The sequence below is a fragment of the Bicyclus anynana genome, chromosome 21 (genome assembly GCF_947172395.1).
Source record: "Bicyclus anynana chromosome 21, ilBicAnyn1.1, whole genome shotgun sequence".
In the NCBI taxonomy this organism is placed as follows: Eukaryota; Metazoa; Arthropoda; class Insecta; order Lepidoptera; family Nymphalidae; genus Bicyclus; species Bicyclus anynana.
The window spans coordinates 6,608,579-6,627,212 of NC_069103.1; the positions used below are offsets into that span (position 1 = coordinate 6,608,579).

General features: G+C 35.8%; 1 protein-coding gene across 4 annotated transcripts in view; it reads left to right on the forward strand.

Moving 5' to 3' along the window:
* LOC112057021 (spastin) overlaps positions 1–18,634 on the forward strand; it is a 49,789-nt gene that overhangs the window by 16,073 nt on the left and 15,082 nt on the right. For 3 of the 4 annotated variants that reach the window (XR_008251964.1, XM_024097524.2, XM_024097512.2), the window contains 2 exons: positions 15,380–15,567; positions 16,997–17,200. Coding sequence is in view for 3 of the 4 variants with exons in the window: in XM_024097524.2 (XP_023953292.1) it covers positions 15,380–15,567; positions 16,997–17,200 (392 nt within the window). In the remaining variant the exon portion in view is untranslated. The remainder of the gene's footprint in view (positions 1–15,379; positions 15,568–16,996; positions 17,201–18,634) is intronic. The other variant, XM_024097519.2, reaches the window with a different exon arrangement.

Below are 18,634 nucleotides of genomic sequence, written 5' to 3' on the forward strand. Positions count from 1 at the left end.
ATATTTAATTTATTAAAATGCACACAACTGAAAAGTTGGAGGTGCATGCCCCGAAACGGATTCGAAGCCATTAATATCCACGGCTCTATAAGTTTATCTCTACCATATTAGACATATTTAAAAGAAAATATGGCAAATATTATTTTTTTTTAATATTACAAAAAAACGTCTAAATGGTTTTAATGAACTGAATTTGGCCCACAGGCAGTTTATTACCTGTATTAACAGTTAACACACAAGTTTATCTAGGTTCGTCTGTGCGATTACGCTTATCTCCAAAACTACAAAAATAATTTAGACACGATTCTTGAAATATTCATGGCTCCAAGATAATAATCGAAGGTCGGAGCAATACTTTGTGTTTTATATATATATACAATGTGATAAATATACATAGTTCATATATTTACGTTTTATTGAAATCGATCGATAGGTATTTTTATTATTATCCAAAAAGTATTTCCGGTCTGCAATACTACAACAATGCAAAAATTGTACCTTTGTAGTATTTTTTACAACACATTGGTTTTCTTTCTTGGTCAAGGACCTTTTTCAGAAACGGCATCAGTTATCAAATAATAATGAATATTGAATACCAAGTTAAACAGTACAATAGATTACTCAATAAATTAGGTATATTATTCAATTATTTATGGTAACTTATGAAACGATTGCATAACGGGTTTTAAAGTAAAATGTTGCTTATGGACCGAACGAAGACAGGTAGAAATACTAGAATTTTAATACGAAGTGTTGTTTCATACTTTCTCTATTTAACTTTGTCTACTTTTGAACGAATGAAAGCAATTACCAACTACGTGGCGCAAAAGTTCAAAATTATACTTACACAGATTAATGACAAGACAGGAATTATACTACATACTCCATGGGTGTGCTCTATGAAATACAGCTAGTCTGTCAAGTTGATGACACTCCCTTGAAATGCGGGCGACGCGACAGGGGGAAAGACTGCCCGGGTGTGAAATCGTGCCTGCGGGGAAGTGAGGTGCTTCAGTAGTGGGTTTTTCATTCATCGCTATACATGCCCCCCGGCCCGCGCGGACCATCGGGAGTGTTACGAGCGAAGTTGTCAAGCAAAGGATATGCCATTGTCTGAGTATCCTATGTGCGTAACAATAATGAAACATCTTTCCTTCCTACCTCTATTTATTTTATTGATCGCAATTTTAAAATGTCCCTGCGGATGAGATTAGCGCGGTTTTACGTTTTCTCTGTGTTACTTTATGCGGTTGAAGCGTGGACTCTAACATAAGCAAGTTAGTAAGCCTAAGGCGTTCCATATGAGGGTTTAAAGGCGGATGCTGCGATGATGATGATGATGATATCATGGAGAGATCGCCTACGCAATAATACTATACTGCAATGAATTAGATAACCAACAGAGGTTCTGCAGCACGTTCAAAATAGAAAACTTGAATACCTGGGTCATATAATGCGAAACTCTAAATATGACCTGCTCCAGTTTGTTTTCCAGGGAAAGATAAAGGGAAAACGAAGGCCTGGTCGTGTATTTATTTATTTATTTATTTATTAAGTTTGCTAGCGACTTTTACATATTTTTACACATACAAAAAATCAACTTATGAACTAACATGCTTAGCGTATGCAAAATCGTATTAAAGCAAACATTGCTTGCAAAACCACTTTCATCTAATATTTGACAAAACAAAATACTTATATTTTACAACTTAAATATAAATCTAAAGTATCCTAATTAAAAGTAAAAAAGAAAAAATTAAATATGTATTTCTGTATCTAAAACTATATAATCAAAAATTAATAAAAAAACTAAACAATAAATAGTAAAAAAAATGCAAGGAAACTAATAAAACAAGCCAATCATACTTGGCTAACCAGGTTATTAATGATTAACCTGCGAAATGTGTTTGGCGAATTTGAATTGACATCCAGTGAACCACTAAGCTTATTATACAGTTTACATAGCCGAGGGAAGATGGAGTTGGCGCCGAAAACTGTCCTGGTGTGAGGTGGAAAAAGTGGAGTAATAGCAGAACGCGGATATCTATATGGCACTCTAAAATTTATTTTACCTAATAACTCAGGGCAGTCTAACTTATTTCTTAGCAGTTTATACAAGAATATAAGGTCTAACAAATCCCGTCTTTGTTCGAGGGTTATCATTTTAAAATACTTGAGCCTTTTCCTATATGAAACTACTGTTTTATGAATTTTTGATGAGTGTGATAGATGCCACATAAATCTTTTTTGCACACGTTCTAGCCTTAAATGGTGGGTAGCGTAATGTGGACGCCAAACAATACTACAGTACTCCAAATGACTACGCACAAGACTATTATAAAGAATCATTTTAGTTTTAGGTTCTTTGAAAGATCGACCTTGCCGCATAACAAATCCCAGTAATTTAGACGCTTTCTTTATCACACTTTCTATATGGTTCAAAAAGGTTAATTTTCTGTCAAACATAACTCCTAAATCTCTTATAACGTCAACTTCCTTGAGACTATTACCATCTAATTTATATTGTGTTTGAAATATATTGACTTTACGAGTGAATTTAATATGAAGACATTTATTAAGGTTAAGTTGCATGCCATTAGATTTGCACCAATTTATAAGTCTATTTAGATCACTCTGCAGTAGAACTGAATCGGCCATTGAACAAATTGTTTTTGATATCTTTAGGTCATCGGCATATAAATATGGTTTGGACTGTTCAAAGCATAGTACAACGTCGTTTACAAATATATTAAACAAAATCGGGCCTAGATGCGATCCTTGAGGTATACCTGACGTTATTTTGTTTATCGAGGAGCTAAAACCATTAATAACTACGTAAAATGTTCGTTCGTTCAAATATGACGATAACCATTGCAATACCGAACCTGAGAACCCATAATACTTTAATTTTTCAACTAGAAGAGCATGAGGTACCTTATCGAATGCCTTTTTAAAATCTGTATAAATGGTGTCTACTTGTTTTTGAGAGTCTATAGCTTCTGATAAAGTAGAATGGAAACTAACTAAGTTTGTGGTAGTTGACCGGCCAGGCAAAAATCCATGCTGGTAATCAGAGACAAAACTTTTGAAATATGTTTGTATTAGGGAACAAACTAAAGACTCAAAGACCTTGGCAAAAACAGAGAGAATTGATATGGGCCTATAGTTCTGTATATCCTTTTCGTCATCACTCTTGAATATTGGTACAACTTTTGCCTGTTTCCAAAGAGTTGGAAAGGTACCAGAGTTTAATGACGCTTTAAAAATTAGGTAAATAGGAACAACTAGATAGGTCGCGCAATTTCTAATGAATATTGGTGGAATATTGTCCGGTCCTGATCCTTTTGAAATATCAAGGTCTTTTAGCTTTTTCAAAATCTCAGTTTGACTTATTTCGATGGTTCCAAAGTTTTCGCTAATACCTAAGTAGGGGATTTTTTGTGAATGGTTAGAATATTCCATACTACAGTTATTATCATCATCATATACGGAAGCAAAGTAACTAGAGAACATATTACAAATTTCAACTCCGTTGTTTGAAATATTACCCGCGTAACTCATTGTAGCTGGATAGGAGTTAGGATTTTTACGCTTGCCTTTCAGGAAAGTCCAAAATGCTTTTGGGTTTTTCTGAATTTGCTTTTCAAGGTCCTTATTATAATTGTTGTAGGCATCCCGTGTAGCTTTATTGCATCTGTCACTAAGTATTTTTAATTCTATTTGATCCATTGGATTATTATATTTTTTAAAACGTTTTAAAATTTTATATTTTTCTTTAATTCTTTTTACAACCATATTGTTTATCCAGGAAGGGTACCTACTACTTTTGACTTTTTTTAGAGGAACATATTTTACGATAGCAGTCTGCAGAACTTCATAAAATACTTTTATCATCTCATTTACATCAATTACGTCAAGAACAAGATCCCAGTTAATTCCTTTCAAATACCCGTTAATAGACTCATAATCAGCTTTATAAAAGTTAAATCGCTTTTGCGACGTATTGGTAGAAAGCCTATCTATTCTTACATTGGGTATGTTGATTTCGAGGGGAGGGTGCAGTGGATCAATGTTGCTAATATAATTATAAGAATAACTAACTGTGCAAGCAGGTAAATCTACTAGTACAAGATCAAGTATTTTTTGCCTATTGTTTACAACAGAGTTACATTGACGTAAACCATTTTCTGTTATAAAATCTAACAAATTTTGCGCTATTGGAGCAATATTGCAATTAGATGAGTTAACAGACGCATTCCAAGTAATGGAGCTTAAATTAAAGTCGCCAATGATACATGTTAACATGTTGTGTTGCTCAGAAACTCTATTACAGTTACTTAAAAAATGATCTAGCACAATCTTATTAACAGGTGGTGGAAGATAAATACCACATATAGCTATATGACGAATACAGTTGAGATGTGGTATATCAATAACCACCCACAAATCTTCACAGTCACTTTCCCAACTACTTACTCTGTTAGAGATAATATTTTTCTTTACTGCGATGAGTACACCCCCACCATCAGTCTTAGTACTAAGCTTAGTGGTCTCTCTGTCTCTTCTGTAAACATTATAACGTGAATCGAAAAGTTCACTGTTTGAGATTGAGCTATTTAACCAGGTTTCCGTCAAAATAATGATGTCATAATCATTAACTACTATGTTACGGTAAACATCATGCGTTTTGGTTCTGAGTCCACGAACATTTTGATACAACATATTAATTGACGCGTATTTTAAGCAAAATGACACCAGTACAAGACTTCTACCTTAAAACATTAACATAGTTTACTTAAAAAATCTGTATTTTTGACTACTTTATAGTCGGAGCACTCATCTTTGCGTATCAGTATACGACCATTTCGAATCCAGACAAATTTATAACCCAACTCTTTCGCTCTTAGTCTCGTCGAAGCATGCAAGGCCTTGTTCTCAGGTGACAGATGTTCCATGATATAAATGGGTTTGTTTTCTCTACCAACTCCAACGCCAATATGTGATGTGTTTAATTTATCTTTGGGGTTGTTTTTATTATGTTTTATAGCTGCAGCCAAAACAGTGTCTCTAGTCAGTGGAGAATTGAACTGTATAATGATAGACCTCGGTCGAGTACTTTGATGGTTCACTTTAGCTACTCTTGTTATGTTTATAATTTTGTCAGTAGTTATCTCTGATCCTATGACACTGCCCAATTGTTCGACGATCTTAATCAAGTTTTCATTTTTTCTTTCAGGAACGCATTGCAATTCTAAGTTGTTGGATCTAGAGCGCTGTTCAAGGTCATTAACACGTGCGCTTAGAGCCTCTACAGTTGACTCCAACTTACTGTTATGTTCTTTTAGACTATTTAAGACTGACTGACTTGCACGATGTTCTTTCAAAAAATCATCGTACTGGTTATTAATAAAAGTCATGGAACTTTTCATATCAGATATTTCTTCCCTTAATACCTTTAATTCACTATTTAGTACGCTTTGAATGGATGTAGTTATCTGAGTCAGTATCTCTTTCATTTCAGCCCTTACAATTTTACTTACTAAGTCACCCATATCATCATGCTTGATTGGACTCGTCAAATCCGGTGAAGAAACAGCAACTCTTTTGTTGGATCTCTTAGTTACATTATATTCGCTGCCCGACGTGCTAATATCTTTACGAATTGGCGTATTTTCATTATTGCCTTTCGGTCTTTTTGGCGCACAAGAGGGACACATCCAATCAGCAGATGACGCCGTCTCTATTGGTATGGTTTGCCCGGTCGACAGTAAGCATGCGCAATGGTATCCGTTTTTACATTTCGCGCAATACATGTAATCTTCATCCTCTTTAGCTTCGTCACAACAGTTCATTTTGATCTTTGACATTTTTTAATTTTTTAAATCTATCTATTTTGTTTTAATTAATTATATTCGTGTTTTATTTGTATTTAAACGAATATTGATGACGCGACAATCAATTTAAAAATGGAAAAGAATGACACGACGCGGGATTTGAACCAGGGTACCCCGTCTCTGCAGTCCAATGCTTTCACCGCGACGCTGTGGAGCTCTAAGTTATAGTAGTGAAAAAGTTGAACGTACAATAACACAACTCTTCTATGATGCGGGTAGTTATAAATAAAATGAGACTAATATTTGCAATAGTCAATTACACATCCTAAAACTTTATACAAAAGCAGAGCGATTTCACCACAGGTCACAACAAAAGATGTTATAATGCACTTTGAAAGTAATTTTACATTAGGTACAGTTTATCTTGCTTGGTATTATTGTTTTGAACTTCACTTTTAACAATTATTACTTGTCGATAACGCGGTCACACGACTTCCTTACACGGCGACCGCCGACTGACTATGACTGTATGTCTTGGCTCAAGAACTTACGCCAATGGTTTTATATGAGTATACCAGATCACTGTTTAGGGCAGCAATTAATAAAGTACAAATAGCTTTAATGATTGCTTACCTTTCATAGCCATAAAGAAGATTTATTTTAATAGAAATATCTTTCGTATCTCACAGGTCTCAAAATCCTAGACATACATAATATACTATTCTAATGGGACAAAGTCCTATTCATTATTCACCGTCTTTCTCCACCTTTCATAGCCATAAAGAAGATTTATTTTATTAGAAATATCTTTCGTATCTCACAGGTCTCAAAATCCTAGACATACATAATATACTATTCTAATGGGACAAAGTCCTATTCATTATTCACCGTCTTTCTCCAGAATATTAAAAAAAAAACAAACTGCCCGAAGGCCGCCGCGCCGTCTAGACTCGGATAGCCTTTGTTCTCCTCTGTTTACTAATATGAGAGCACTGTCCTACGTCTTGTCGTATATTTACAAATAGCAAACTTGACAGACTTTGTCCTGTCCTTCGTACGTTGGCTATAAAGCATGTATTTTTTTTTATAAAATATTCGTAGATTGGTGTTATATTATTTTGATCTATTATTAAACATTTATTGTACCGACTCGTAAATCTATGATTTATACACATTGTTAACAACTAGCAAACTCGACAGAGTTTGTCTTGTCCTTGCGTTGGCTAACTAAATAAAGTAAACATTTTTATATTTTAAAAATCATTTTGGTGTTATATCATATTAGTGTTATATCATTTTGGTGTTATATTATTTTGATCTTTAAAACATTTATACCTTTTTCTAAATGTATAATAAGTATGTACATATTACCTATCTAAGTTATTTTTAGTTAACACCACAACTTTTGCAATTTCTTCTTTTTCTTCAAACATAATTTGATAATACTGTACTTTTTAAGTTTCAGAAAATTATTTTACATTATGAATGAACTGCTAACTAATGAGTTCGTAAACCTTTACAAATAGCTTCTCGGAGAACAAAGAATTTTCTCATTTCAAATGAGAGATTGTTTTGAGATATGATCTGACAATTTTCGTATCGTAGTTCGGCCCTTTGTCTACAACCGTCTCTTTGTTAGAATGGCGGAGACGACCGTAAAAACTAATTGAAATAAAAACAGTTTCACAGATGTTTTGTTGTCTGTAACTGAGAAGATTACTGAACCTTAACCCTTGAACTGTTAGTTGTCAAGGACAAGGTGTATATTGGTATTGGTCAATTTGGAAGGTGCGTTCTTAACTTTAATTCTGAGTTTTCGAATTTAATTTTCACCATTTACGTTAACGCGATAGTAACAGTATGAAAATATTGAAAACTGCCACTAGGCACATTAGGTAAGGTTGTAGTCGGGCGCGAACAAATACAAACAAATACATACTTCGAAACTTTGTACTGACTTCACCAAAAATTTAATCAAATTATAGTTTGTGCAATTATGTACCTATTGCATGAATCGAACATATTAATTTAATTAATTTACGAGCTCTATAAATTAATTTTACGTTAAAAATGAAAGTTGCCGAAGTTGGCCAACAAGAAATTAGCATATATTAACATTGATTATATCCGGCTGAATGGATAAAAGGTTGTCACTTATTATCACCTCATAGTAACAACTTTCAATGAACACTGAAGTGCCAAATAGTCTACAACTCGATGTGTTAGTTAATAGTATGCTTTCACCTTTCTTCAAAATGCTAGTTTCCTAGTATCCTAATCTTTTATCCAGTTAAAAACTTGGTCGAATATTGGATAATGTGTAATAAGTAATTGTTGGCAGTTTTGCTAATAATCCAGTCAATTAAGACTTTGAAGGTTACAATAATTCCCATAGAGCTAAAAATTGGTATGAATGTTCGGAATAAATGAACAGTGAAAAGTCCCCATCAATCCCCCTTGTGCAAAAAAATTTATAGATGGTGAAAGTTTGCAAAAATCGGTTTTTCGCGTTTTTCAGCTAACCGGTGAGTTTTACAGCAAAAATACTTCAGACAAAAATTGTAGATCATCCGATTTTTTACAAAAAATGTATCCGTATAATTTCCGTGATACAGCGGTCGAAATATTGAAAAAAATATTTTATTGTCAGTGAAACGAAAAAAATAGTCACGTGACTTAAATCCAATATTTGTAATTTTTAGTGCGTGCTTAAAAGGTGTTTCTTAGTTTTTTAAACTTTTTAAAGTTATTAGGCTGTAAGGCTACTCGTATCATGGGGTTTCTCTCTTCTTACATGTTCGTTTTTTAACCGACCTATAGATGTTTCAATATAACTGTATTCATTACACGACATAGTTTCGTTGGTGTTTGAATTTTAAGTAGAGGGTAATTCAGATCAACTTGATGTGCTGGGCTATTTGTCTATGCTTTGATTTATGTGTTTGACTATTGTCGTGGCACAGGATTCCCTTAGAGAGGAAAACAGGATATTAGCCATGTTTAAAATCACTGTTCGTACAGAATAATAAATAAACATACATAATAATAATAATAAAAATTTTAATAAAAAAAATACAATTGACTTCAAAACCTAAAAACGTACCCACTAAACTAACATAATATGTTCTACCTTCTGATCAGTATGAAGGCGGTGCTAAGCCGGTGATGTATTAATTGAAAATGATGGCTCATGAAATTGAAGTGCTTAAAAGTACTAAATGGAAAAGTTTACGAACACACTAGACACCCATATAATATTCGAAAGTTCCTCTCAATTTCTCCAGGATTCCATCATCAAATCTTGACATGATGACAATGGGACCAAATGGGGACTATACCGTTTCAAACAAAAAAAGAATTTTTGAAATCGGTCCAGGCGTCTTTGAGTAATCGGTGTACATACATAAAAAAAAAAAATGGAAAATTTGTCCTTCAATACAGGTTCATAATTGAATCATCAGGCTATGCAATGCATTTATGCTTCTATTAAAGCCTACGCAGTGCATTTTACATCTATGAAGTGCACATCACTCTCCACAGGTGGGCGATCTGCTCTATCTACTAATGGTACAAAATGTGGCTGACATTTTTAACGTGACGCTATATTTTAAAAGTTGCTATATTGTGGGTCACAGCTGTTGCCTGTTGTCATCCTTTACAACATAAAACGTCGTGTGGGTGGATTTTGTTGAGAAATTCAGGTTTTCGGCGATATGTTATTTAATCGTTAAAAATTGCATCAACGTGCGTTCCAGTTTCGTAACATGCACGCAAACCAGGGTTGTCAATCGATGTTAACACTAAATTTTCTGCGGTAGACGACTTTTGACCTGGCGAAGTTGCTAGTACTTAACAGAGAGGGTTTGATTCCCTACTCAGTTTAGAATTTTATACATATTTTTTTTTTAATTGCATCAGACCTGGTTTGTAGATAGCGTTTTCTGTTCTGTGGCCGTATTGACCACCCTACCGGCATAAACTTACGTGCCGACAAGCGATTTACCGTTCATATACAAATGTAATCTAATAATAATGTATAATATGATAATAAAAAAAATACTATCCGACTTGTAGTTCTGCAAAATAGCCAGCTTATACAAACATGTCACGAACTTTTTTTGCTTTATTATATTATACTATATAGATTTTTTATGTGCAATATTTATATATATAAAATACTTGCTGGCAACCCTATATTATATGTATGTTAATTTGCATTATTTGATCGGCTATTACTTAAACCTAAATGGTTTTTTATACTTTTTTATATCGAGCAAATAGAATTTTATCTAAAAAAAAAACGGAGCGCAGAAAATTTTATTTTATCCATGATGTCGCTGCTCGTAAATTAATTACTCTACTCGTAACTCTTTAGGGACACAATACACTATGGTGGGTAGGGTTTTTATGGCATCGTTCCAGTTATATTTCTACCGACAAGAAAAAGGTTAATTTGCAAACATAACTTTGATAATACTGTTATGAAACTTTAAAATTGTTTTAAAGCCCTATTTTTATGTATTTTAAAATATTTGACAAAAAATTACATATATTTCATTACATATATTACATATATCTGAAAACCAAAAACCAGTAACTCATCAAATCAAAAAATAAAATCAAAAAACAAAAATTGTAAATATTTGTTTTTTGTTTCCGAATGTGCGCAAATAATGCCCATAGCGTAAGGATCGCGACGTCACCGAGGATATGAAAAGAGAATTAACTTTTTTCACCTGGACAGCAATAAGTATACTCATACTACATTTTACCATCATTCTTACGCTCTGGAAGAAATTCTATTAAAGAAATATTCGACGATATATAAATGTACTAGCAGACGCAACGCGGTTTCACCCGCGTAGTTCCCGTTCCCGTAGGAATACGGGGATAAAATATAGCCTTTAGCACCCGGGAATAGTGTAGCTTCCCAACAGTGAAAGAATTTTTCAAATCGGTTCAATAGTTTCGGAGTCTATTCAATGCAAACAAACAATCAAATCTTTCCTCTTTCTAATAACGTTTTAACTTTTTGTAAAAAACCATTTGAACAATCTAGTAGGTAGGTAAGGGGGAAGCTTTCACTCTAATGCGGTGTTGAGTTTAGATTGATACGTCGCCTCTTGATCGAGACATCGACATCGATTCATAACAACAGGGTGGGGTGGCGTGGGCGAGCCGCAAGGTCTCTCACTCGGTGATAAATTGCATAAATTAATATTATTTGCATATTACATAATGAAAAGATCAAGTGCTTATATTGCGGCCTTAAACGCTAGGCCAATCCTATTCGAATCAGAAATGAGGAGATCCGCAGAAGAACTAAAGTCACCGACATAGCTCAACGTGTCGCGAAGCTAAAGTGGCAATGGGCGGTGTACATCGTTTGATGAGCCGATGGACGTTAGGGTCCCAAGGTGCTGGAATGGCGGCCCCGCACCAGAAAGCGCAGTGTTGGTCGACCAACCCACCAGGTGGACTGACGATATTAAGCGAGTCGCAGGTATTCGTTGGATGCAGGCGGCTCAATATCACGATGTTTAGAAGTCCCTACAAAAGGCCTATGTCCTGCAGTGGACGTCCATCGACTGACATGATGATTATGATGATGATGAAACGCTAGGGCTTTTTTTCGGTATTTTTTAAACTTTATGCATGCCGTTTTAAATATGACCAATATTTCGTTTCTTCAACTAAACGGAATAGTACAAGTTCGGCTCCTTAACCATATAGCTGTTGATGATAATCGATCAGAACCACTACTGCAGGCTAATTCTCTATATTTGCTAAAGCTAGAGAATATGAAAGACAACACGAAGTTGAGTTCTATGTAACAAATGTCATCCGGTGCTTACTGGTGGATATCACACAGTAGGTAGATGACATTTTGTTAATTGTTTTGATGTTTATTTTAATAGGTTGATAATAAAGACGAAAATAGTGAATAGGCCAGCTGGTGGTGTGCATTGATTAGGTAAGATGTTAAGGGGATGAGATCAAGCCGAATCTCACCCAAGGCCAGGCCCTTGCATGAGATTGTCTCAAAACTGTAACATAAAAATATGCAAGGCGTAAGTTTTTCTCGTTCGAGTTATTATAATAACTCATAAGTAAATATTATAGAACAGTATTTGTATATATGCTTTCTAATTTTATATACCTGATGACTTTAATTATTAAAAAAAAATATATTCTTTTACGACGATATCAATTTAAAAATATGAGTGGGCGACACTGCCGCCAACATCCACTTTCCATTATAGTAACCACAACAGCACCCCTAGTACGATTTCAATTGATACGATCGACAAGATACGATAGTCTATAGATTTCGGTGTCCTTGCGTTTGACTTCAATCGTGCTTTATGGAAAAAATATAGAGGTCTAAGTGTTTAATTTTGTTCAAAATCAAAGGCTAATTCCTTACGTTATACTCGTATGTATATCAGTTAAAAAGAGACAGTACTGTAGTATTGTATAAATATTAGATACAAACAAAATGATTTTCGTCATCAACCCATATTCGGCTCACTGCTGAGCTCGAGTCTCCTCTCAGAATGAGAGGGGTTAGGCCAATAGTCCACCACGCGGGCCCAATGCGGATTAGCAGACTTCACACACGCAGAGAATGAAGATAATTCTCTGGTATGCAGGTTTCCTCACGATGTTTTCCTTCACCGATTGAGACACGTGATATTTAATTTCTTAAAATGCACACAACTGAAAAGTTGGAGGTGCATGCCCCGGACCGGATTCGAACCTACACCCTCCGGAATCGGAGGCAGAGGTCATATCCACTGGGCTATCACTGCGCTCAAAAAAAAAATGATTTTACTTTTAAAAAATCGATACTCCATTTCTGTAAAACTTTTATTTATATCCCTCAGGAAAACTATGTTTTTCTGAAAACAAATACAATGTATACTATATTATTTTCTGTACAAAAACTGTCACTATGTGCGTGCAAAATTCCACGATGATCAATTTACAGTTCGTTTCATGTAGGATTGTGCGGGTGACAGTTCGTTTTCGTTTCACTCTTGAAAGTTTGCCGAGAGTCACGATAATAGTACGTATTATGAACGTCATATAGGCGACTGTCACCGTACCCACGCTGAAAAACTTTAAAGGATTAGAACGTGAAAGCACAATACACAAACAAACTCATTGAATATTCGAAATGGTTCTTCGAATTCCGTCACCACTTACTCTAGAGATGCATGCTCGTCGTGAGTGGAAACATAACTAATAGCTGTCATAATAAAGATTGAATGTCGAGCTAAAATAATGAGCAGCAATTTCGTACGATTTTATCTATCAGACTATCTCTGACCTTGATTCATATAGGAACTCTTTTTTATCGACTACTGCGATAGATCAAATCGAAGGCCCTTTTCCTATCGAGAAACGGTATCAATTTGACTACACTGTGCCTATATAGATATTATTTTTTGTTGCGCATATAATAACTTGGAAATATTAATTTTAATATAAAAACTCATCCACCGCCCATAATAATCATCATTTTCAGCCATTGGACCTAGGTCCTAGGTCCTATTAGTAGGATTGGAGGATTGAATGTCCTAGGTCCTAGGACATTCAATCCTCCAATCCAATTCCTCTTGTATAGACTTTCAAACTCTACTGTGTTAAGTCACCTGCATCCAGTGACTCCATGTTACCTGCTTAATGTCATCGGTCCACCTAGTTGGGGGTCGATTAACACTGCGTTTTCCAGTGCGGGGGTCGCCATTTCAGCGGCTTGGGACCCCAACGTCCATCGGCTCTTCGAAATATGTTCCCCGTTTGCCACTTCACCTTCGCGACTCGTTGAGCTACGTCGGTCACTTTGGTTCTTCTGCGGATCTCCTAATTTCTGATTCGATCACTCAGAGATACTCTAAACTGAACTCGCTCGCTGAGTAACTAAGAGCCTTCTTATGAAACCTATATAGAGTTAGCGACCAATGGACTTTGGTTCTTTCGGATGGATGACATGATATATTGTAATTGTTGCCAGTTGTACTCAATGTAAATCGTGTCCTCAGTTCAGTTGGTCAATAACAAGTAAATCACTGTTGTGTAACTATACCATTACAGGTCAAGTAATTACAAAGGCCACGTAAAGGTTATACGACTGTATCGGTCCTTTACACGCGTCCTTTGAACGTGAAAAAATTGCGTAACAAATCCCGCATATTCACTTGCATTTCACACCACAGAAAGGTTAAAACTTTTAAGATAAAACTTCTTTGTACGAAATAATTATATAATACAATAACAAATGTATTGAAGATTCAAGATGCACATATCTTACTTAAATAAAATATAAAAGATCTTACTTGAGTGTGAAAAAATTGCGTAACAAATCCGCGTATTCATTATCTTTCTTAAATAAAAGATTTTGCTTAAATAAAAGTCAACGTCCGGACAAATATGTCGAGTGTACCCATATCTACTAGAAAAATTTACAAAAAGTATTTTTATTCGCCCTTCTAAAATTACCTGGATTTTTCCGTGCATAACTCAGTAAAAATTCAGTAGCAGTTTTGTCAACAACAAAGTGTTTTTAAAAGCTCCGACAAGTAGGTACTTTCCTTAGGTATTTTCCGTGTACGCGGCTTATTTTGCTAGCGTTAATTCTCCTTCCCCACGAATATAGAAATATGTATTTCAGTAATCAATAGGAAAAAATTTTAATAGGAATTAACATCAGACACCGATATTAGTATACTCTAAGCTACTTCGCTGATAAAGTAACTTTCGCTTGGTGAAAGAATTTATAAAATCGGTTCTGTGGCTTATTCATAAAAGCGTAACAAACCAATATACCTACATTGGCATTTATGATAAATTACTTCTAGGATAAAATAAAATAATATAATACTCATAATAACAAGCATTCTTGCCCAGGATTCGTGGAACATTTTTATAATTGATTACTATCAAGTAAATTTTCCGTAAGTTCTGAGTATCTCGTTCCAACGCTCAGATATTTTTAATACCTGGTAACCCAGTTAGCTACCAGAATCAAGAATTTTTGTATATAAAAAAGTTGAGCGTCTCATCGAGATGAAGCTACTCACGGAAAATTAACTTGATAGTAATCAATTGTAAAAATGCTCCTCGGATCCTGTAGGCTAATTTTCACTATATTTGACTTAAGCAATCATCTATATACATCTATATATATATCTATATACAGAACCTGCCTTTCGAACCGGTGGTAGAATCTTTACAAATAGTCAGCTGACGCGTCAAAAGTGCTTGTAAACTGAGCCTACTTGAAATAAATGTATTTTGAATTTTGAATTTTTGAATTTTATTTTCGAAATTGAGATTCTATGCAACAAATGTCGCCCGGTGCCCACTGGTGGATGGATATTATAGGTTGATGACTTTTTGTCAAATGATTTGATATTTATTTTAATAGGTTGATATAATAACTAGCATTCTTTGATTACCTACGCACTGTAGTTTTTGGTTTTTTTTTAATTAGTAAAAAAAAAACTTTTTTTTGTAATGTATGGTCATTGCTTCTGAAGTCGCAGGTCGAAAGTTGACCACAGCCGGGCGCAGGGTGCCCAGCGGTGGAGGGCCGCTGATGAAGTCGCAGACCCTGCCGCGGTCCATGGGCAGGTCCTCGTCACAGCCCAACAGTTCCAACGGCAACTACAATAGGTACCCCGTGAAGCCCGCCTCTACGCCACCTGCTGTTAAAAGACAGTTATCTGTAAGTTCCTTCCACAGAAGACAACGCTAAAAGCGTCGCTTTTAGCAATAGAAGTAGCAAGGGGGCGTGGCCCGCGTACACCCGGGTGTGCGGAATATCGCAAGCGTTTCCGCGCATGTACTAGCAGTCTTGTTTTGTTCTGTGTCAAAAGGAATAAATAATATTCAACTCTGAAGTAAGGGTGACATATTTCATTTTTCACTAAATATTAAACAGCCATTTAGGCCACGCCCCTGGACACGCTGGGTTCAATACAAAGAATTGGCACTTTATAAATCTAGTTACCTCTTATATCTGTGGTTCCTTTTATACGATGGCGATAGCGGTTTTCTATTGGTAAACAAACTTTACCTCTCTATAATATTTTGACCTAAGTCCTAAGGCCGAAGCCTCCCGCAAGCCAGACCTGGACCAATTAAGAAAATCTCAATCGGCCCAGCCGGGGATTAAACCCAGGACCTTCGTTTTGTAAATCCACCGCGCATACCACTGCGCCACGGATGCCGTTTTTCTGTCTCTGTATTTTCTGTAAGCGTTATTAATTTATTAATGAGACCGCAGTATGACAAGACGGTGTAGGCGAGCTCTACCAGAGTCGAGCCCAAGCAGAATACGTCTCTCTAAAGTCGTCTCTTGACTTCCGCTTAAAGGCACTTTCAGACCGAACTCCTAAACCCCTAACCTAAGCCTAAGCGGTACACAATCAGAAAAAAAAGACCGAACTAAGTTAGCTCTTATGCGGTCTTGCCCTTATTTTAACAGCTCTCGCAGACCACATACATATACTGCGTTTCTTTGCCCATACAGTGGTAGTGGGTTTTTCAAACATAAAAACTGTAATATTGATTTGCTTATGAATAGTTATATTATTCAGACTAAATGTATGTATGGAAACCGAATCCAGGGCCTTTCGAAAGCAACCAGAGAAAATAGTCAAATACTTTAATGTGAATTTGGTTACAATAATTGGCACGTCATTCACATCATCATCATAATGATCCTTGCAACCCCATCCATTTACAAAATTCTAAAACTAATAAAAACCTTATATACATAATATTTTATTAAAACAAATTTTATACCTCCCTATAAGTGAAAGACTAACTCGTTAAAGCTTCAATAGCTCAACGGTAAATGGGACCCGACTCGTCACCGAGAGGTCACGATTCGATAGTCGATCCCCACCCCCTGGATTATTGTCGTATCCTAACAGTCTTTACCGACTAATTGTAGAAATATTTCATATTTAAAAAATATGGCAAATGATAAAAAGATACTACTTTCAAGGCTTTGTCTTCCAAAACAGATTAGGAAACACAAAAGATATTGCTTTAATAATGAACGATTTTAACTTAATCATACTTATGCTTGATTCTCCCATCACTAACCATTCCATCGCCATTAACATCACAACTTCTCTCACGAATAGAGCGCATACCAGGTGCCGGTGAACGGCTCGCCGGTGCGAAGAGTCGTTGGAGGGGGCTCCCAGAGAGGGACGCCCACCAGAAGTAGAACCCCGCAGCCGACGCTCACAGTGCGCGGCGTGGACCCCAAGCTGGTTCAACTTATACTGGACGAGATTGTTGAGGGTGGTCCGAAAGTGCATTGGGACGATATTGCTGGACAGGAGGTAAATATGATGAAGATATTTAAATACATATTTTAGTATTTTAACTCCCCACCAGGTGGACTGACGGCATCAAGCGAGTCGCAGAGATTCGCTGGCTCAGTATCGTGATGTTTGGAAGTCACTACAAAGGCTTATGTCCTGCAGTGGACGTCCATCGGCTGATATGATGATGATGATAAACTGCTTCGTTTGTCCAGTTGGTTGGGTGTAACCCAGGGGATTGTAACCCAGGTTCTTGGGTTTACGAGGATCTTGGCGCAGGTCGAGCTGTGAAATACTCAGCATTTCTTTCTTCTAAGCAAATATCCAAGAAACAAGATAGTTTACCGTTGTGATTCTAAGAAAGCGCATTAGAATAGCGTTGTGGGCCCAAGCTCCATTAAAATTTCATTTTATTAGTAGGTGTGTATTAATAGACAACGCCCCAGGTTTTTAACTAGGGTAGCCATTGCTCCTACAAAATATACACATTGGCAAATTCCTTCTCATACCATAATTTGGTAAAGAGTAGGTATAGACGAGCGGCTTAGCCCGAAATATGTCTTTAGTTTTTGATGTACCGATGATTCTTCAACCACATTGTAAAATTGGTACCAAAATGATTGTTGTAACATATTGTTAAGTATATTATATAATATTGTTGATTAATGTTTATTTTAATTAGTAATGTTCTCTTTTATGTTATTTTTGTTGTAGTTTGTAATATTGTTTGTAATTATCTATTATTATAATGTATATTATCTTATAGCCTGGGAAGACGAATTGGGCAACTGTAATGTCATACCGGGTATTGTTTAAGTAAATAAATAAATCACACACACAATGGCTTGCCGAAATTCGAAAACCTTGGCGGTACGTCTTTGCTGATAGGATGGTAGGCCACGGCCGAAGCCACCAATCAGACCTGAACCAATTAAGAAAACCTCAATCGGCCGGGGATCAAACCCAGGACCTCAGTTTTGTAAATCGACTGCGCATACCAATGCGCCACGGAGGCTGTCAAAAATAGAATGCGGCCTTCATAGATATAATCCGGTATGTCTGGCTGGTGCAGTCTCTCACCATATTATTTAGCCTACTTCCGTGTTCCATAATTGACTTCACATTTCATTAGAAAGACGAACGTCAAAAGGCTTTTAGGCTACTTACGGTTATTGATGTACAAGCATTTAATATTTCAAGGCTCTTGCGCTGTTAAACTGACGCCGTGTATTAATTTTACAGTATTTAACCACTAGTTAAAGGAAGCGTTGCATTTTAGATTTATATTTTTGCTAAATCCCAAACTATAATGACTTTTGGAATTTGTAAAAATTAATACACTATCATCATAATTTATATTAATTCCTTACTTAATTAACAAAATAAAAGTGGGGAGCGTGAGGTTTTTTCATTACGGAATTTCTGGATTCGGTCCCCATGCTCAAGGCCCGC